A 20,928-nucleotide genomic window follows, 5' to 3' on the forward strand; every position below is an offset into this window, starting at 1 on the left:
TGCAGTGTTGTTGACCACTGCAGTGTTGTTGACCACTGCAGTGTTGTTGACCACTGCAGTGTTGTTGACCACTGCAGTGTTGTTGACCACTGCAGTGTTGTTGACCACTGCAGTGTTGACCACTGTAGTGTTGACCACTGCAGTGTTGTTGACCACTGCAGTGTTGACCACTGTATTGTTGACCACTGCATTGTTGACCACTGCATTGTTGACCACTGCAGTGTTGTTGACCACTGCAGTGTTGTTGACCACTGCAGTGTTGTTGACCACTGCAGTGTTGTTGACCACTGCAGTGTTGTTGACCACTGCAGTGTTGACCACTGTAGTGTTGACCACTGCAGTGTTGTTGACCACTGCAGTGTTGTTGACCACTGTAGTGTTGTTGACCACTGCAGTGTTGACCACTGCAGTGTTGACCACTGCAGTGTTGTTGACCACTGTAGTGTTGACCACTGCAGTGTTGACCACTGCAGTGTTGACCACTGCAGTGTTGTTGACCACTGCAGTGTTGACCACTGCAGTGTTGTTGACCACTGTAGTGCTGTAGTGTTGTTGACCACTGTAGTGTTGTTGACCACTGCAGTGTTGACCACTGCAGTGTTGTTGACCACTGTAGTGTTGTTGACCACTGCAGTGTTGACCACTGCAGTGTTGTTGACCACTGCAGTGTTGTTGACCACTGTAGTGTTGACCACTGCAGTGTTGTTGACCACTGTAGTGTTGTTGACCACTGTAGTGTTGTTGACCACTGCAGTGTTGTTGACCACTGTAGTGTTGACCACTGTAATGTTGTTGACCACTGTAGTGTTGTTGACCACTGTAGTGTTGTTGACCACTGTAGTGTTGTTGACCACTGCAGTGTTGTTGACCACTGCAGTGTTGTTGACCACTGCAGTGTTGTTGACCACTGCAGTGTTGTTGACCACTGCAGTGTTGTTGACCACTGCAGTGTTGTTGACCACTGTAGTGTTGTTGACCACTGCAGTGTTGTTGACCACTGCAGTGTTGTTGACCACTGCAGTGTTGTTGACCACTGCAGTGTTGTTGACCACTGCAGTGTTGTTGACCACTGCAGTGTTGTTGACCACTGTAGTGTTGTTGACCACTGCAGTGTTGTTGACCACTGTAGTGTTGTTGACCACTGCAGTGTTGTTGACCACTGCAGTGTTGTTGACCACTGTAGTGTTGACCACTGCAGTGTTGTTGACCACTGCAGTGTTGACCACTGCAGTGTTGTTGACCACTGCAGTGTTGTTGACCACTGCAGTGTTGTTGACCACTGCAGTGTTGTTGACCACTGCAGTGTTGTTGACCACTGTAGTGTTGTTGACCACTGCAGTGTTGACCACTGCAGTGTTGACCACTGCAGTGTTGTTGACCACTGCAGTGTTGACCACTGCAGTGTTGTTGACCACTGCAGTGTTGACCACTGCAGTGTTGTTGACCACTGCAGTGTTGTTGACCACTGCAGTGTTGTTGACCATTGCAGTGTTGTTGACCACTGTAGTGTTGTTGACCACTGCAGTGTTGTTGACCACTGCAGTGTTGTTGACCACTGCAGTGTTGACCACTGCAGTGTTGTTGACCACTGCAGTGTTGACCACTGCAGTGTTGTTGACCACTGTAGTGTTGTTGACCACTGTAGTGTTGTTGACCACTGCAGTGTTGTTGACCACTGCAGTGTTGACCACTGCAGTGTTGTTGACCACTGCAGTGTTGACCACTGCAGTGTTGTTGACCACTGCAGTGTTGTTGACCACTGCAGTGTTGTTGACCACTGCAGTGTTGTTGACCACTGCAGTGTTGTTGACCACTGCAGTGTTGACCACTGCAGTGTTGTTGACCACTGCAGTGTTGTTGACCACTGCAGTGTTGTTGACCACTGTAGTGTTGTTGACCACTGCAGTGTTGACCACTGCAGTGTTGACCACTGCAGTGTTGACCACTGCAGTGTTGTTGACCACTGCAGTGTTGACCACTGCAGTGTTGACCACTGCAGTGTTGTTGACCACTGCAGTGTTGACCACTGCAGTGTTGACCACTGCAGTGTTGTTGACCACTGCAGTGTTGACCACTGCAGTGTTGTTGACCACTGCAGTGTTGACCACTGCAGTGTTGTTGACCACTGTAGTGTTGTTGACCACTGCAGTGTTGTTGACCACTGTAGTGTTGTTGACCACTGCAGTGTTGTTGACCACTGCAGTGTTGTTGACCACTGCAGTGTTGTTGACCACTGCAGTGTTGTTGACCACTGCATTGTTGACCACTGCAGTGTTGTTGACCACTGTAGTGTTGTTGACCACTGTAGTGTTGTTGACCACTGCAGTGTTGTTGACCACTGCAGTGTTGTTGACCACTGCAGTGTTGTTGACCACTGCATTGTTGTTGACCACTGCAGTGTTGACCACTGCAGTGTTGACCACTGCAGTGTTGTTGACCACTGCAGTGTTGACCACTGCAGTGTTGTTGACCACTGCAGTGTTGACCACTGCAGTGTTGTTGACCACTGTAGTGTTGTTGACCACTGCAGTGTTGTTGACCACTGTAGTGTTGTTGACCACTGCAGTGTTGTTGACCACTGCAGTGTTGTTGACCACTGCAGTGTTGTTGACCACTGCAGTGTTGTTGACCACTGCAGTGTTGTTGACCACTGCAGTGTTGACCACTGTAGTGTTGACCACTGCAGTGTTGTTGACCACTGCAGTGTTGTTGACCACTGTAGTGTTGTTGACCACTGCAGTGTTGACCACTGCAGTGTTGACCACTGCAGTGTTGACCACTGCAGTGTTGTTGACCACTGTAGTGTTGTTGACCACTGCAGTGTTGACCACTGCAGTGTTGTTGACCACTGCAGTGTTGTTGACCACTGCAGTGTTGTTGACCACTGCAGTGTTGTTGACCACTGTAGTGTTGTTGACCACTGTAGTGTTGTTGACCACTGCAGTGTTGACCACTGCAGTGTTGTTGACCACTGTAGTGTTGTTGACCACTGCAGTGTTGACCACTGCAGTGTTGTTGACCACTGCAGTGTTGTTGACCACTGCAGTGTTGTTGACCACTGTAGTGTTGTTGACCACTGCAGTGTTGTTGACCACTGTAGTGTTGTTGACCACTGTAGTGTTGTTGACCACTGCAGTGTTGTTGACCACTGTAGTGTTGTTGACCACTGTAGTGTTGTTGACCACTGTAGTGTTGTTGACCACTGTAGTGTTGTTGACCACTGCAGTGTTGTTGACCACTGCAGTGTTGTTGACCACTGCAGTGTTGTTGACCACTGCAGTGTTGTTGACCACTGCAGTGTTGTTGACCACTGCAGTGTTGTTGACCACTGTAGTGTTGTTGACCACTGCAGTGTTGTTGACCACTGCAGTGTTGTTGACCACTGTAGTGTTGTTGACCACTGCAGTGTTGTTGACCACTGCAGTGTTGTTGACCACTGCAGTGTTGACCACTGCAGTGTTGTTGACCACTGCAGTGTTGTTGACCACTGTAGTGTTGTTGACCACTGCAGTGTTGTTGACCACTGTAGTGTTGTTGACCACTGCAGTGTTGTTGACCACTGCAGTGTTGTTGACCACTGCAGTGTTGTTGACCACTGTAGTGTTGACCACTGCAGTGTTGTTGACCACTGCAGTGTTGTTGACCACTGCAGTGTTGTTGACCACTGCAGTGTTGTTGACCACTGCAGTGTTGTTGACCACTGCAGTGTTGTTGACCACTGCAGTGTTGTTGACCACTGTAGTGTTGTTGACCACTGCAGTGTTGACCACTGCAGTGTTGACCACTGCAGTGTTGTTGACCACTGCAGTGTTGACCACTGCAGTGTTGTTGACCACTGCAGTGTTGACCACTGCAGTGTTGTTGACCACTGCAGTGTTGTTGACCATTGCAGTGTTGTTGACCACTGTAGTGTTGTTGACCACTGTAGTGTTGTTGACCACTGCAGTGTTGTTGACCACTGCAGTGTTGTTGACCACTGCAGTGTTGACCACTGCAGTGTTGTTGACCACTGCAGTGTTGACCACTGCAGTGTTGACCACTGCAGTGTTGTTGACCACTGTAGTGTTGTTGACCACTGCAGTGTTGTTGACCACTGCAGTGTTGTTGACCACTGCAGTGTTGTTGACCACTGCAGTATTGACCACTGCAGTGTTGTTGACCACTGCAGTGTTGACCACTGCAGTGTTGTTGACCACTGCAGTGTTGTTGACCACTGCAGTGTTGACCACTGCAGTGTTGACCACTGCAGTGTTGTTGACCACTGCAGTGTTGACCACTGCAGTGTTGACCACTGCAGTGTTGACCACTGCAGTGTTGTTGACCACTGCAGTGTTGTTGACCACTGCAGTGTTGTTGACCACTGCAGTATTGACCACTGCAGTGTTGTTGACCACTGCAGTGTTGACCACTGCAGTGTTGTTGACCACTGCAGTGTTGTTGACCACTGCAGTGTTGACCACTGCAGTGTTGACCACTGTAGTGTTGACCACTGCAGTGTTGACCACTGCAGTGTTGACCACTGCAGTGTTGTTGACCACTGCAGTGTTGACCACTGCAGTGTTGTTGACCACTGCAGTGTTGTTGACCACTGCAGTGTTGTTGACCACTGCAGTGTTGTTGACCACTGCAGTGTTGACCACTGCAGTGTTGACCACTGCAGTGTTGACCACTGCAGTGTTGACCACTGCAGTGTTGACCACTGCAGTGTCGTTGACCACTGCAGTGTCGTTGACCACTGCAGTGTTGTTGACCACTGCAGTGTCGTTGACCACTGCAGTGTTGTTGACCACTGCAGTGTTGTTGACCACTGTAGTGTTGTTGACCACTGCAGTGTTGTTGACCACTGCAGTGTTGTTGACCACTGCAGTGTTGTTGACCACTGCAGTGTTGTTGACCACTGCAGTGTTGTTGACCACTGCAGTGTTGACCACTGCAGTGTTGACCACTGCAGTGTTGTTGACCACTGCAGTGTTGTTGACCACTGCAGTGTTGTTGACCACTGCAGTGTTGTTGACCACTGCAGTGTTGTTGACCACTGCAGTGTTGTTGACCACTGCAGTGTTGTTGACCACTGCAGTGTTGTTGACCACTGCAGTGTCGTTGACCACTGCAGTGTCGTTGACCACTGCAGTGTCGTTGACCACTGCAGTGTTGCCATAACTTTGTCTAGAAGCCAAGTTGAAATAATTCATTTGAATTATTTCAGTTCCTGAAGAATGTTTTAGAAGTTTTCCATTGTAACTTCCTCTGGTCAGTGTATATTTCATTTTGCCATTGTTAATAATTAATGACTGTAATAATTATTGTAATAATGACTGTAATAATTATTGTAATAATGACTGTAATAATTATTGTAATAATGACTGTAATAATTATTGTAATAATTAATGAGTGTTCTCATCAGCTCACATCGTCGACGATGGTCTGTCTTAATTAAGTTTTTTTGGCTGCCAATTTACATTTATCTCCAATTTTGACAAATTGAGCTTTTTAAAAAAAAATATTTTTTCGTGATTGTAGCGAGTTTTAAAATATAACTGTATAGAAAAAATATTGCAAATTCGTGTTTTTATATCATTTTAATTCTTCAAAGTGGGGGGGGGGCTCCTTGGCGCGGTGAAGAGGCTTTTGGTCCGAAGAATTGGCCCTCTTTCTCTCTTACTCCAACCAAACATAATTACCCCATCTCCCCATCCCTTCCCCATCCTTTTCATGCTTTGCCTTGCCTTTTAACCCCATTCCCCATCCCCCTCCTTTCGTGCTTTTATCCTGAAATTCCAGCTTGTTTGTTGGGGAAAGATTTCGTTATCCGTCCCGTTTCGTTAAGGTACTTAGTGGTGCTTTCCCTGGAATCTGGATGATCTCGTGATGTCCTGATATTCCTCCTGAGTTCCGGTGGGTGGCTAAGGGTGAGGGATATATCTCTGGAAACTGCCTGTCTGTTCCGGGAGGTGGTGGCCGATGACAGTGTGCCTTGTGGCGGATATCCGGCCACCCTCTTTTGTCCGCTGAAGTGGCTCGGTGGATGTGAGGTTGCTGTCCTGGATTAGTGGTTCACTAGCATCAAATGGTAGGGTACTGCTAGCTATACTTAGGGCCTTGTTGGTCGTGTAGGGGAATACACAATTCCTTTCATTCCTCCTGGGAGGTATCGCTCCACATTCTCCCCGCCCGCTTTTTTTAAATAAAAAGGGGAAACTTATGGAGACCCATAAACATAACCTGCCTCCTCCCGGGCCCTTTCCTGTAGCACCTGCTGTATGACTCTTTTGGATTATAATAATTCGTGCAGCCCCTCTTACAGACCCTGACCTCTCTCTCTTCCGACCCGGTACCGTCTCTAGGTATTATTCCGTTACCATCCTCTGGTACCCAGGTTTTGACAGACCCTTTTGACACTTCTGACTGAGCGGTTTTGACTATGATCCCGGACAAGACAAGACAAGACAAGATGTTAAAAACACAGGAAAGAGACAATTGTGGAAGTGGTTGATTGAGCACTTCGGCACTGCTGCCAGACAGCAGTACCCAGTGTGACGTCATCGCACTTTGTCAAGGCTGGTGAACCAACCTCATAAAGTGTGTCCACTACTGCTTACTGAGTCCGACGGCCTCTGTTACCTTCTGGCCTCATACAGTGTGTTCACTACTGCTTACTGAGTCCGACGGCCTCTGTTACCTTCTGGCCTCATACAGTGTGTCCACTACTGCTTACTGAGTCCGACGGCCTCTGTTACCTTCTGGCCTCATACAGTGTGTTCACTACAGCCCACTGAGTCTGACGGCCTCAGAATTATCTGACGGCAGCATTCAGTGCACTCACAACATAGTGTGTTCTGCACAGCACTTAGAGTGAAGACCTCATACCTAGTGAGTTTAGCACGGCTTCACAGCTTGACTTTGCTGATAACGTCTCCTGCTAACAACGAATGTTTCCTCTTGGGAACTTGTACTTAGTTTCCTGATAGCAGCGATTGGACTTAGTCAGCTGGCCTCCACAACGGTGTTGGTGACACTGCAAGTTGTCTTGTGTACACGATGTGTTATAACGCGGAGATAAGGATGTCTTGTGGACACGGTAGCGAAAGAGTGTAGATTTACACGGGGACAAGGGTGTCATGTGGACACGGTAACGAAGGCGTGTAGATTTATACGGTGACAAGGGTGTCAGGTGGACACAGTTGAGATGATGTTATAACGCTGAGAACAGTGTCGTGTGACACTGTTACAATGGTGATGTGTGTCATAGTTGACACGGGTGTTTGTAATATTGTAGTCAGTTATGTCAGTTGTGACACGGATGATATTATAGTAATGTGATGTCAGTAACTGACAGTCGTGTTTGTGGTGCTTTATAATGTGATAATTCTAGTCGTGTTTCTGATGTTGTAATGTGATAATGAAACCAAAGAATACACTTTTATGTTGTCTTTTCTAATGCTCATATTTTATAATTTACTAGTAAAGATTAAAAATGTGTATTTTTGTACTCCCGGACAAATATTCTTATTACAGTTTGGATGATGGGCTAAGAATAGTATGGTAATTAACAGGCTAGTTGAGACTTTAATCATCCAGATTGTAATATTGTAATACAAGACAAGACAAGAGAGTTTAGGTAAGACCCTTGTGGAGTGAGCGAAGAAGACGGGACAGACGAAGAATAAAGTAGAAAGTGCCAGGGCTTAACCCAGCAACTGAGCACACGTGAGGCAGACTAAAGAAAGAGGGGGAGTAAGAGTTGTTTACATCAGTCTTGTGGTAGTTGGAGGCCTTGAGAAGCTGACAGCAGGCTTAGTTGTATGAGAGGGCGGCAAGTAGGAACATCAGAGGGCAGCACACTAGTTGTGTGATTAACGAGGCAGGGTCGTAGAGGAGCCATTTTCAAACTTTTTGAAGCTGCTTCTGGAGAGATGGTACAGTTTTATTTTCTTTCCAAAGGTGAAACGGAGAGAGTTGATAAACTACTGTACTATGGTATGAGAGACGAAGTGATAGCTAGCAGGCAAACTTGACAGTTCCAACCTCGAGGCCTTTGTACAGCTCAGTGCAGGTCATAGTGTCCGTATTCGATGGTGCTGAAAGTAAGGTTGTCCCGTGTGGGTGTACTGGAGTCGTCATCATCATCCTCTTCGAAAGAGGATTCAGTGGGCGAGTCAACAATGGTGCTCACTGTGGGTCGGCAGGAGCAGTGGAGAGGTTGGGAGACGTGGCAGGCGGTGGTTGAAGCAGAATAATCTGTGTTGACGTCTGTGTCTACGGGTAGTTGTGTTTTAGTAGTAAGTTGGTAGACTTGAGGCGAAGTTTCTGATTAGTCAGGGGCAGTGAAAGTGGAAGACGTTGGAGGCAAGTATTGGGGAGATTTGTAGGAGTCTTGTCATTGGATGGAAGTGGTTTTGAGCGAGAGCAGTTGTCGGGTGCTGGGATCGTTACGACGATGACGAGTTTTACAGTGATTTTGATATCAGTTGGAGACTCGGAAGTTAAAACTGGGCATGTTCAGTCTAATGAGTTCATCGATAGTAATGTTGAAGATTCCTGGTATTGCAATATTGTGCATATGAGCATACGTCAGACAGTAGTGGATTTTAATAGGAACTCAGCTAGGTAATGGCTATAGTATGTTGCTGGTGGAGGACGACGGTTGAGTGGCCTTGAGAATTTTGGTGGTGTCGGCTTGCAGTTTGGTGATGGCAGCATACGTTGGAGATTGTATAATGTTTTCTGTCGTTCTTCTTGGTTTATCTTGAGAATTTGTCTCCTCATAGGGCACTTGGCAGCCAGGGCGTGATGTTCACTCTCGTAATTCAGACATTTTGGAGTAGAGATAGTGGTGCAAGTCTTGAAATAATGTCTCTCATATCCACAAGTCGAGCAGAATTTTTTTTTTATCCTTGACAGGACAGTCCTTGGTGGTATGCAGGTATGAGTAGCAGCTCCAACACTGCGTGATGCGTTGAAATCTCTCGGCATCAATATGGCCTGAATTGATGTAGAAGTAGAAAATTGCCATCCCACCAGCAAGAGTCTGGGCGGTCATGGTGCTGTTGAAGGTACATTTGGAAGATGCATTTGGAATTTTGGTGATGTACTCCACAGTGGCCCAATAATTATGATCTATTGATGCCTTCAGTTCGTCGATAGATTGGGTTGTAATAAGTTTATCTAGTCGTTTAAGGCAGACAGTTCTCTTGGCTTTCAGTGCTGCAGAAGACGTAACTTTGAATCCACGTTCAGAACAAGTAGTTGTGGCAGAAGTAGTCATCAGTTTTTCGGCTTCAGTATCGTCATTACAGACGACAGTGAATGCATCTTTCAGCGAAAGAATCTCGTTATATTCGACCTTCAAGCTGCCCTTAACAGCAGTTGCAAGTGCTAGTTAGGATGAGACACTTACTGTTCCACTTCTACGCTTAATTTTGAGACGATATAAATAATGCATCTTGGAAGAGCAAAGGTAAAAGTTTCCCTCCCCAACGGGGATTGAAAGAATAATTCTTGAGAGTAGAGCGACTATATCTTGTCAGTAGTAAAGTCAGCAGTGCAATGTCATGCTCCCGGCTTCTCCACAGTGTTGATTTTCGGATCGTACACACGACTCTGGACGGTTTGGCTCTAACGTTCCGTCCATACGACCTCGACCTGTCATCAATAACTCTACCTCAGTTTCCTCTCACGCTTCTTAGAAACCCCAATGGAAATAAGTCACTCTGACTTTTTTGGGTTATCCCAGATACTTTACACATACGCTGCTATGTATGATAATCTATGCAGCTGTATTTGTGTATACCTGAATAAACTTACTTAACTAAGCAATTCCTCCCCTTAGACTCAGTTTCAAAGTTCTTCTTGGACAAAATTCTTTATGCTCCAAACAACTTCTTTTACTGACTATCTTTCCGAGCACAGCATCAGCAAGGCACTCCTACACCTTGTTAGGCAGAACATTTCCTTCCATGTTCTTAAGAGTGGCACAAGCCTTGTCACAGTACATAATGCAGAACAGGTGCATAATTTTTCACTACTTGACATTGCTGACAACACACCAGTTACGTTCCGCAAACATATCTTTCTTAATTTATGCTGTGGATCTATTGACCTTCCACATACCATCGTATAACGCGACTTTCTCGCGTGTAATGACGACATTCTGAAGCATCTCGAACTCCAGAATCTCTCGATCATTAAAACTGACACTTACATACAACATTTTCGCTGGTGGAAGCTCTGTCCTTGCAATACAGTCAGGCTGTTTACCATCTGTTTACGTAGCGGGACAGTCACCCTCCCTCTAGCCTGAACTGCAGCGAAATGCACCCTGCCTATTCTCGCCGTTGCCCGATTTTTTTTTAAAGAGATTCCTTAAAGAGAAAGAGGGCTTCTCTTACACCATGGCAGTTTCCATCTCCGCCTCCATGGCGGCTCTCTTATTCCAGGGTCACTAGACGGCTCCAGACCTTCGTGGCGCCTGCTGCCACAGTTGCCTCTGTCCCTTCCGCAGTTAACTCTGAGTCCAACCCTTTTACAGTCCTGAGTTCTAAGGTTCCAGCCTCATCTCTTCCTGGCGATACTTCTTCACCTTCCCACTCGCATGTTACAACGTCTATGCTCCCTCTCTAGTCTAAATCGACGCCATATAACCCTTCTTCTCCATGGTCTACACAATTTACGTCCAAGTCTCCTTCAGCCCCTAAACCACATGACATTCCGAAACTTGCTTCTCTCCCTACCTACCTACCTACCTACTTACCTGGATTCTACCTGGAGAGTATTCCGGCCCACGACCACGCCTCCCACCGAATCAGGTCCTGATCAACCAAACTGTTACTGCTAGCCACACAGCCTGGCTGATGAGGCACCGACTTTAAATATCTGTCCAGCTCCCTCTTGAAGACAACCATGAGTCTATTGGTAATTTCCTTTATGGCTGGTGGGAGGCTGTTGGACTGTCATGGGCTCCGGACACTTATTGTATTTTGCACCGCCTGCCCAGTCTTTTTCTTTCATTGGAAGTGATTATCGTGAGCAAATTAGGGACAATTCCTTTTAGGATTTTCCAGGTGTAGATTATAAGATATTTCTCTCGCCTGCGTACCAGATGGTACAAGTCAAGTGCTCTCAAGCGTTCCCAGTAAAGTGTTTGACGGAACTTATAAGTGTAGTAAAAGTTCTCTGTACACTCTCTAGAGTTGCAATTTCACCTGCTTTGAATGGAGATATTAACGATCATCACTGGTTTGGCATCTCTAGTTTTGGACGTTCTCATTATCCATCCTATCCTTTTCTTCGCAGTTGTGATCGTGGCACTGTTGTGATCCTTGAAAGTGAGATCTCGGACATTACTACTACCAGGTCGCTCACATTATTTTCTCACTCTATTGTATGGTTAGAGGTTGTAGTATACTCACTTCTAATTATCATCTCAAGTTTTCCATAACTGAGTAGTTGGAATTTATCTCTATTGAAGACCATATTGTTTACGTTGCCCATTGGAAAACTTGGTTTATATTTTCTTGGAGGTTAACAGAGTCCTCAATAGATGACAGTCTCATGCAGATCCTAGTATCGTCTGCAAAGGATGATACGGTGCTGAGGATTACATCTGTGTGACTGATACTAGGAAGAGGATGGTGCGAGTAGTGTGATATGTGGAACAGAGCTCTTCACTACGGCAGCATCCGATTTAACTGGTTACCACTACTGTGTTCGAGTGGTTAGAAAGTTGAAGATCCTGTCTCTGAATCTAGTCCTTTACCTCGGGATTCATCTGATAGTTTAGTGGAGGTTCATCCACCCGGACGTACAGCTGCTCCCTCGCCTCTCTCTCCGGAAGTTTCTGCTTGTCAAGACGCTTCCAGCCCTTCTTTGGTGTCTTCGATTGTCTCTCCACTTTTTACCCAAATTACACCATCTCTCTCTACTGCCAAGCTCTCTCCAACTTCTCTCTCATCTGAAACTGCTGAAAACTCCGCGTTTATCAAGGAGACAACACCTATGATGGTCACCGGTCCGCCCCCTGACTCTTCACATTCTCACCTTCCACGGCTTTCTTCACGTCATCCCAATACTTCACTATTTACTGGTTTTCCATTTCTCTTTATGTTGAGTTTACTGACCCTCTATAGACACATGCAAAATGTTGCTGTTACGCTTTCTTAGCCTATCATGGCTTATATACAGCAAAATGTTCGAAGTCTCAGGAGTGATCGAGAAGAGTTTCTGGTGGTGCTCTCCCAGTTTTCCCGTTTGTGTCTGCAAGAACCAAAATTACGCTCTGTTTTCCTTCCCGTCTCGGGCTATATCTTATTACATTCATCGGATCCTTTTTCCTATTAGACTTTGTATACCATGACGCTCGATATACCACATTCTCGTGCCCTTGTCCATACTCCTTTGCATTACGTTGCAGTCCGCATCTACTTGGGCAAGTGTTATACAGTCTATTCTTTATTTATTTCTCCTTCTCGGCCATTATCTATTCTGGATGTGGCAACTGATTTCTTTCCCATCTCCTCTCTTCTTAATTAAGATTTTTTAATGCTCATTATTTCCTCTGGGGAGGGTCTCGCTGTGACTGTCGTGGCGACCAGTCAGAGACTTCTTCCCCTCCTTGGTTTATATACAAGTACTACCACTTATCTCGACCCTCGCACTCAAACTCCCTTGCATAGATTTCTCAATTTGCTCTTCCACTGCACTCTATCTGGTATGTACTCCCTGATTTACATGACAAGTCATTTTCCTATCTTCTCATGAGTGTTCTCGACCTCCTCGTATCCCACGTTGGCGGTTTAAACAGGCGAATTGGGCCATTTACTCTCGTCAAACTTTTCTAGTGAAGAACTTTCTTCTTTGCCCTCAGCTGCTGAGCTGCTACAATAATTTTTGTCCTTGGTTTTAGCTGCAGCCTCGAATACAATCCCTCACATATCAGGTACGCACCATCAGAATTGCGTACCTTGGTCTCCTATGTGTGCGTGTAGTGCTTGTGAAAAGTGCTGCATGGGGCTGAAATCGTTATAATAGGACCACAGAGCGACTCGTTGATTTTAAGCGGGCGAGGACGGTTGCTCTGCATGTCATCGGAGAAGTTAAGCTTCGATTTCCTCTGTGAGTGCAGTTTACGGAAACTGAGTGTCAAATGCTCGCTAAACCTGGTTCCTCTTCTTACGGCTGCCGGGGCCAGCATAGCAAGCACTACTGAAGTTGCCACAAAAATTGGGAATCATCTTGTCCGTATCTTTCAGGGGCTCCATCTATGCTCTTCCTTTCCTTCCTCCAAGACTGCCAGAGAATTACTGCCTTAAGACTTTTCTTCTAGCTAAGTAGAGTCTTATAATGTACCTTCTACGCTTCTAGAACTATGGTCAATTTTCCGGTTGCCGATCGTCGGTAGCTGGGCCTGATGGCATTCACATTCGTATGCTTTAGCATTTACATCCATTTTTCTGTCTTTTCATAACCGGCTACTTCGGGCTTTGATACCTAACACTAACGTCTCAGTCCTCTTACCAGTACAGTTTGCAAGTTGATAGAACGTTTAGGAAATAGACGTTTAGTGTGGTATTTAGAGATGCACAATACTCTCCCACCTAATTAATTAGGCTTTCGTAAGGGCCGCCGCACTGTTGACTCCTTGCTCTTCTTACATACCAATGTTCGTAATGCCTTTCCTTGTAATCACTCAGTTATTCCAGTCTTTTTTGATCTTGAAAAGGCATGTGACACTTGGAGGAATAACATCTATGCCTCAGAGGCAATATGCCACTTTTCCCTAAAAGCTTCTCATCTGAGAGTCAATTCCGCGTTCGAAACTTTGTCTAAGCTGATGGTGTCCCTCAGGGATGCGTCCCTAGCACCACTCTTTTTCTACTTGATATAAATGATCTGGCCTCTGTTCTTACATCTAATATTTGGTCATCAATCTATGTTGATAACTTTGCTATAGCTTTGCAGGCACTGACTATCGCCTAGTAGCAGCCTCACTCCAGAATATTGTCAACTATGTTTCCCACTGGGCTGCTATTATGGTGCTAAAACGTACCAAATTACTTTCTCCAGAAGTTTTGTTGTCTCTGATACTCTCTTGTACCTGTATGGTTCTCGTATCCCTGAACGTGAATCGGTCAGATTTCTCGGCTTTGTTTGATTGTCCACTGTTCTGGAAAGCTTTTATATGTCGTGCCGAATATGTAAAACTGGTCAATTAGCAAGAACTCGTTTAAAATTAAGTCCTTTCTAAAATTTTCTCTTATACGTTTAAAGATATATTTTTTCATTAATGTTGATGTAAACAATTTATAATTTTGCACCAAAAGGAACTTTGAAAACTTACCTAACCTTATTATAACAAGAACAATTTATTTTAGCCTAACCCAACTTAATATATTTTAGATTTGTTTACAATAATTTAATACTACACAAACACAGTGAAATATGTTTTTTTTCGTTAGGTTCAGAATGATTTTGGGGAAATTATTGCATACACAAATTTTCATTTGTCCTATATGGCAAGATGAGCGTTGCTATTTAAGCCAAGATCGCAAGTTCTGCCTATTCGGCACGACATTATATATATATATATATATATATATATATATATATATATATATATATATATATATATACCTAAATATACAAAAGTGAACATATGCACATGCATAGAAAGACCCATGAATGTATACTAGCAAAATACACATATTCTTACACATACAAATATACACACATGCATACGGAAGTGCAGAAAAGTACATGCGTGCATAAATATGTTCATTCATGTATCTGAACACGTGCAGTACACATGCACATATTGCATATACCTATGCACGCATATATAAACAAGCATAAATTCGCACACGTATACATATATACAAAAAATACACCTGTAAATACGCAAATGCACATACGCATATGTACTGCTTACATATAAAAGTGCACATGTGTACAGAAATATATGACAGCAGCGGAAGGTGAAGCCTCGTTGAAGGTTCTAATATACGGAGCTATTGTATATAAATATGTATCCGGCCGTATTTTCTTTAGCTTGTAGCTTTTAAACCTGTAAGTGACCTACAGCACTTGGGGAATACTAGATAACTCAGTTTGGTTGAATGATAGCTCCAGGTCCTCCACCAGTATTACGATAGTCACCCCTTGAAGACAGTTACCTATCATATGTCTGGAAATAATGATATATAATCCAGTTTACCTATATTCCAGTAATATTCCGTTGTATATAAGAGTACTTGAAGTGATATAGAAGAAAAAGACTGAGGCAAATTTGTCAACCATGGATTTCGAAGGCATAAATGACTCTTTAGGCCATTTTGGCAAATACCAGAAATACGTGTTTGGTCTAGCATGTATAGGATCCTTCATACCGGCCATGGTAGTGGTCGCCATGACTTTCGTCGGTAATCCTGTCAAGTACAGGTAAGTCACATGTGTTTTTTTAAGTAATATGTACACTAAAATGTCTTTATATGTAGTGTTTGCATTAATTCCTAGCTTGAAGAATAAAATCATTCCTAATGTACAGGTGAATTCAAGTTAACCAATGTGACAAGTACTGTATACAGTTTTTAAATAGATTATGGATGAGTGTGTGTATACCTGGAGTATACATCGAGAGTTCCGGGGGCCAACACCCCCGCGGCTCGGTCACTGTGGGTCACTGTGGGTCACTGTGGGACAGTGTGGATGTAAGACATTGGCATTATGGCCAGTAGGACCGCCTGATTTCGACTACTGCAGCTGTGTTCTTGTATGTACTTGCAGTCTTAACGACTTTAGATATTATAACCACAATGACCCAGGCTTTGTTCTCAGTGTTCTCTTTAGCGAGACTGGTAAGTGTACACTTAGTACAATACCCGCACAATATTGACAAATATGCATATGTAACACTAGATATTATCTCTGCACTCTGTTTTAATTCTGAGAGAATATAAAACAAAGAATATGTATAGAAAGAATGTCCGGTGAGTTAAGTACTGGTGTATGAACATGCGTCAGTGTCTGGTGTATGAGCGTGCGTCAGTGTCTGGTGTTTGAACATGCGTCAGTGTCTGGTGTATAAGCATGCGTCAGCGTCTGGTGTTTGAACATGCGTCAGTGTCTGGTGTTTGAGCATGCGTCAGTGTCTTGTTTGAACATGCGTCAGTGTCTTGTTTGAGCATGCGTCAGTGTCTGGTGTATAAGCATGCGTCAGTGTCTGGTGTTTGAACATCGTCAGTGTCTGGTGTATGAGCGTGCGTCAGTGTCTGGTGTATAAGCATGCGTCAGCGTCTGGTGTTTGAACATCGTCAGTGTCTGGTGTATGAGCGTGCGTCAGTGTCTGGTGTATGAGCGTGCGTCAGTGTCTGGTGTTTGAACATGCGTCAGTGTCTGATGTTTGAGCATGCGTCAGTGTCTGGTGTTCCAGCATGCGTCAGTGTCTGGTGTTCCAGCATGCGTCAGTGTCTGGTGTTCCAGCATGCGTCAGTGTCTGGTGTTCCAGCATGTGTCAGTGTCTGGTGTTCCAGCATGTGTCAGTGTCTGGTGTTCCAGCATGTGTCAGTGTCTGGTGTTCCAGCATGCGTCAGTGTCTGGTGTTCGAGCATGCGTCAGTGTCTGGTGTTCCAGCATGCGTCAGTGTCTGGTGTTCCAGCATGTGTCAGTGTCTGGTGTTCCAGCATACGTCAGTGTCTGGTGTTCCAGCATACGTCAGTGTCTGGTGTTCCAGCATGCGTCAGTGTCTGGTGTTCCAGCATACGTCAGTGTCTGGTGTTTGAGCATACGTCAGTGTCTGGTGTTTGAGCATGCGTCAGTGTCTGGTGTTTGAGCATGCGTCAGTGTCTGGTGTTTGAGCATGCGTCAGTGTCTGGTGTTTGAGCATGCGTCAGTGTCTGGTGTTTGAGCATGCGTCAGTGTCTGGTGTTTGAGCATGCATCAGTGTCTGGTGTTTGAGCATGCGTCAGTGTCTGGTGTTCCAGCATGTGTCAGTGTCTGGTGTTCCAGCATGTGTCAGTGTCTGGTGTTCGAGCATGCAAGTAGTTTTGAATCATTTACGAAACTGCGGCTGGCCTGGATTCGACCCCACGGCACATTGTCCTGCCTCAAGAGGCCAAACATTATACATGTCACCCTACCATCACAATCAAAACCACTTGTTTCGTGCTTTCATTGATATATAGACTGCTTGTTGAGGCGGGTATTCAAACAGGAGGCTGAAATTAATCCTTGAGCATACATCTGCCGCGAGTGTCCTCGAAACATGAAACAAGCCTAGTTCGCTAGGCTCATGTTTGTAGGATCGATGGCTCAGGTGGTAGGGTGACATGCACAATGTTTGGCCTCTTGAGGCCAAAGTCGTCAACTGTTCCAACAACCTTCACCTACAAGGTTCAGAATTTGAACTGCGATACATGACCCTTGTAGGTTTAGCGCTTCATTTTATATTATAATAACCAGAATTTGAAGCTAATGTGATAAGGCGAGAAGACTGTATCTAAGACTTCAATAAACTCCTCAAGTGAATTCCTGCCTTGCCTAACGCTTGAGCACGACCTACTTCCAAATGTGTTACCACCTACGACTGCTGCACCTCGCCTACCTACAGTATATAAGCCACTTCTTCGCATATATGCCGTGTTCTTTTCAAGACTGATGGACTGATTACATCAACTCAAGGCCGAGGGACTGATTACCTCAAACTCCTCCTGTTCTTCACCATTCTCCTTTGTATGGACTGATGAAACCACTGTGTGGCCAAACGTTTCCTCGTTAAAGATACCCAAATGTTGGGCATGTGTTTAATTTATCACCTTTTCTGTTCTCTGAAACATCTACAAAATACACCTGGTCTTCCATGTTTGATGCCAGACACAATAAACATTCTTATGCTCTTAGATACAAACCAATTTATTTGAAAACAAACCAGTTTCAAATATACGAACGCAGGAGGGAGAGATACATGATTATATACACCTGGAAAATCCTAGAGGGACTAGTACCAAACTTGAACACGAAAATCACTCCCTATGAAAGCAAAAGACTCGGCAGACGATGCAACATTCCCCCAATGAAACTAGGGGTGTCACTAGCCCGTTAAGAGACAACACAATAAGTGTCAGGGGCCCAAGACTGTTCAGCTGCCTCCCAGCACACATAAGGGGGATTGCCAATAGACCCCTGGCTGTCTTCAAGCTGGCACTGGCCAGGCACCTAAAGTCGGTACCTGACCAGCCGGGCTGTGGTTCGTACGTTGGATTGCGTGCAGCCAGCAGTAACAACCTGGTTGATCAGGCCCTGATCCACCATGAGGCCTGGTCACAGACCGGGCCGCGGGGGCGTTGACCCCCGGTACTCCAGGTAAACTTAACTCAGAGTGAAAGCTGAGTTTGTAATAAACCCCATCATGACTGAAGGTTTGAAGATTATCGGTAAGAACATTCTCAGGTACTTGTGTTTAATCCACCGATTCCAAGTTTTTTTTTTTTTTTTAATTTCATTAAAAATTAAATTTCTACCTAAACGTTTAATGTAGTGGTTCCCAAGCTGTTGGGCGGACCCCTGGGGGTCCACACCTGGGGGTCCACACCTGGGGGCCCACACTTGTGGGTCCACACCTGGGGGCCCACACTTGGGGGTCCACACCTGGGGCCCACACCTGGGGGTCCACACCTGGGGGTCCACAGTGGTAGTACTGGGGGTCTGCAGTATAAAATATATAATTACACACGATAGATAAAACTAGCAAACCGAATTAGTTGTTAGTTAACAAACCCGTCTGGTTTTGTTAACTAACAACAAGGTGAGGTACCACTGACTTAATTAATGTCGTTCTTATGGGATGCATTAGCTTCAATATTGTGAGATACTTGGTAAGTTATAATATTCTTGCCTGGAGTTTACCTGGAGTTTACCTGGAGAGGGTTTCGAGGGTTAGCGTCCCCGCGGCCCGGTCTGAAACCAGGCCTCGTGGTGGATCAGGGTCTGATCAACCAGGATGTTACTGCTGGCCGCACGCAAGCTGACGTACGAATCACAGCCCGGTTGGTCAGGTACTGACTTTAGGTGCCTGTCCAGTCCCTTCTTGAAGACAGCCAGGGGTCTATTGGTAATCCCCCTTATGTGTGTTGGGAGGGAATTGAACCGTCTTGGGCCCCGGACACTTATTGTGTTCTGTTAGTGTTCTCATGGCGCCCCCTGCTTTTCATCGGGGGTATGTTGCATCTCCTGCCGAGTCTTTTGCTTTCATATGGAGTGATTTTCGTGTGCAGGTTTGGTACCAATCCCTCCAGGACCTCCCAAGTGTATATTATAATGTATCTCTCTCGCTTGCGTTCGAGGGAATACAGATCAAGGACCTTCAATCGTTCCCATTACTTTAGGTGCCTTATCGCACTTGTGTGCTGTGAATGTTTTGTACACTCTCCAGGTCTGCAATGTCGCCAGCCTTGAAGGTGGCCGTTAGTGTACAGCAGTATTCCAGCTTAGAGATCACAAGCGATTTGAAGAGAATCATCATGGGCTTGGCGTCCCTAGTTTGGAAGGTTCTCATTATCCATCCTATCATTTTCCTAGCGGATGAGGTAGATACATTGTTGTGGTCTTTGAAGGCGACATCCTCTGACATTATCATTCCCAGGTCCTTCACATTACTCTTCCGCTCTATTGTATGGTTAGAATTTGTGGTATACCCTGACACATTTTTAACTTCAAGTTTCCCATATCTGAGTAGTTGAAATTTCTCCTCGTTGAACATCATATTGTTTTGAGTGGCCCATTCGAAGATTTGGTTCACGTCCCCTTGGAGTCTCGCGGTGTCTTCGATGGAGGTCACTGCCATGGTAATCCGAGTATCATCCGCTAAGGAAGACACGGAGCTATGACTTGCATCTCTGTCAGAAATGAGGATTAGGAGTAGAATGGGAGTGAGTACTGTGCCTTGTGGAACAGAGCTTTTTACCGTGACTGCCTGGGACTTTACTCTGTTTACTGTTATTCTTTGTGTTCTATTTGTCAGGAAGTTGTAGATCCATCTACCAACTTTTCCCGTTATTCCTTTATCACGCATTTTATGTGCTATTACACCATGGTCACACTTGTCGAAAGCTTTTGCAAAATCTGAGTATACTACATCTGTATTTTTTTTTTATCCTCTCTTGTCATAGTGGTCCAGTAGCTGCGACAGGCAGGAGTGACCTGCTCTAAACCCGTGTTGCCCTGGGTTGTGTAACTGATGGGTATCTAGGTGAATGGCTATCTTGCTTCTTAGAACCCTCTCAAAGATTTTTATGACATGGGATGTTAGTGCTATCGGTCTGTAGTTCTTTGCAATTGCTTTACTGCCACCTTTGTGGAGTGGGGCTATGTCTGTTGTTTTTAGTGTGTGTGGGATGCCCCTGTGTCCATGCTCCCTGGGACAGAGTGCATGGGCATGTCATTAATTGCCTCTTCAAAGTCTTGTGGAGTTAGAATAATATCCGAGATTTTTGGGATGACCAAATTTTGGGTCTCGTTCATTGGATTGTCGACCCTTATTCTGGGCAGTGGCTCGCTGAACACTGAGTCATATTGGGACTTTAGTATCTCACTCATCTCTTGGCTGTCATCTGTGTATGTCCCATCACGCTTAAGCTGGAGACCAATACTGGATGTTGTTTTTCCCTTAGATTTGGCATAAGAGAAGAAGTAATTTTTTTTTTCAGTTTCCTTAATGGCTTTTAGTTCTTCCTGTGATTCTTGTCTCCTATGAGATTCCTTCAGCTTAAGTTCGATATTTTCAATTTCATTTACTAGTGCCTTCCTTCGTATTTCAGATATATTGGCCCTACTCAGTGTGATTCTTCAAGATAATCCCAACCTGCGTCTCAAACTTTCTACGACACACGTAACATTCTTATGTCAATGGGAGGAAATCAATATCACTTTGTTTAAAAAACT

At 45.1% G+C, this 20,928-nt stretch overlaps 1 protein-coding gene across 1 annotated transcript in view; it reads left to right on the top strand.

The window, feature by feature from the left end:
• The window catches only part of LOC138853445 (organic cation transporter protein-like), a 202,089-nt gene that overhangs the window by 18,714 nt on the left and 162,447 nt on the right, over positions 1-20,928 (top strand). Inside the window, exon 2 of the mRNA XM_070090126.1 lies at positions 15,220-15,432. Coding sequence (XP_069946227.1) covers positions 15,290-15,432 — 143 coding nt within the window. The 5' untranslated portion in view covers positions 15,220-15,289. The remainder of the gene's footprint in view (positions 1-15,219; positions 15,433-20,928) is intronic.

The sequence above is a fragment of the Cherax quadricarinatus genome, chromosome 30 (assembly GCF_038502225.1).
Source record: "Cherax quadricarinatus isolate ZL_2023a chromosome 30, ASM3850222v1, whole genome shotgun sequence".
NCBI lineage: Eukaryota > Metazoa > Arthropoda > Malacostraca > Decapoda > Parastacidae > Cherax > Cherax quadricarinatus.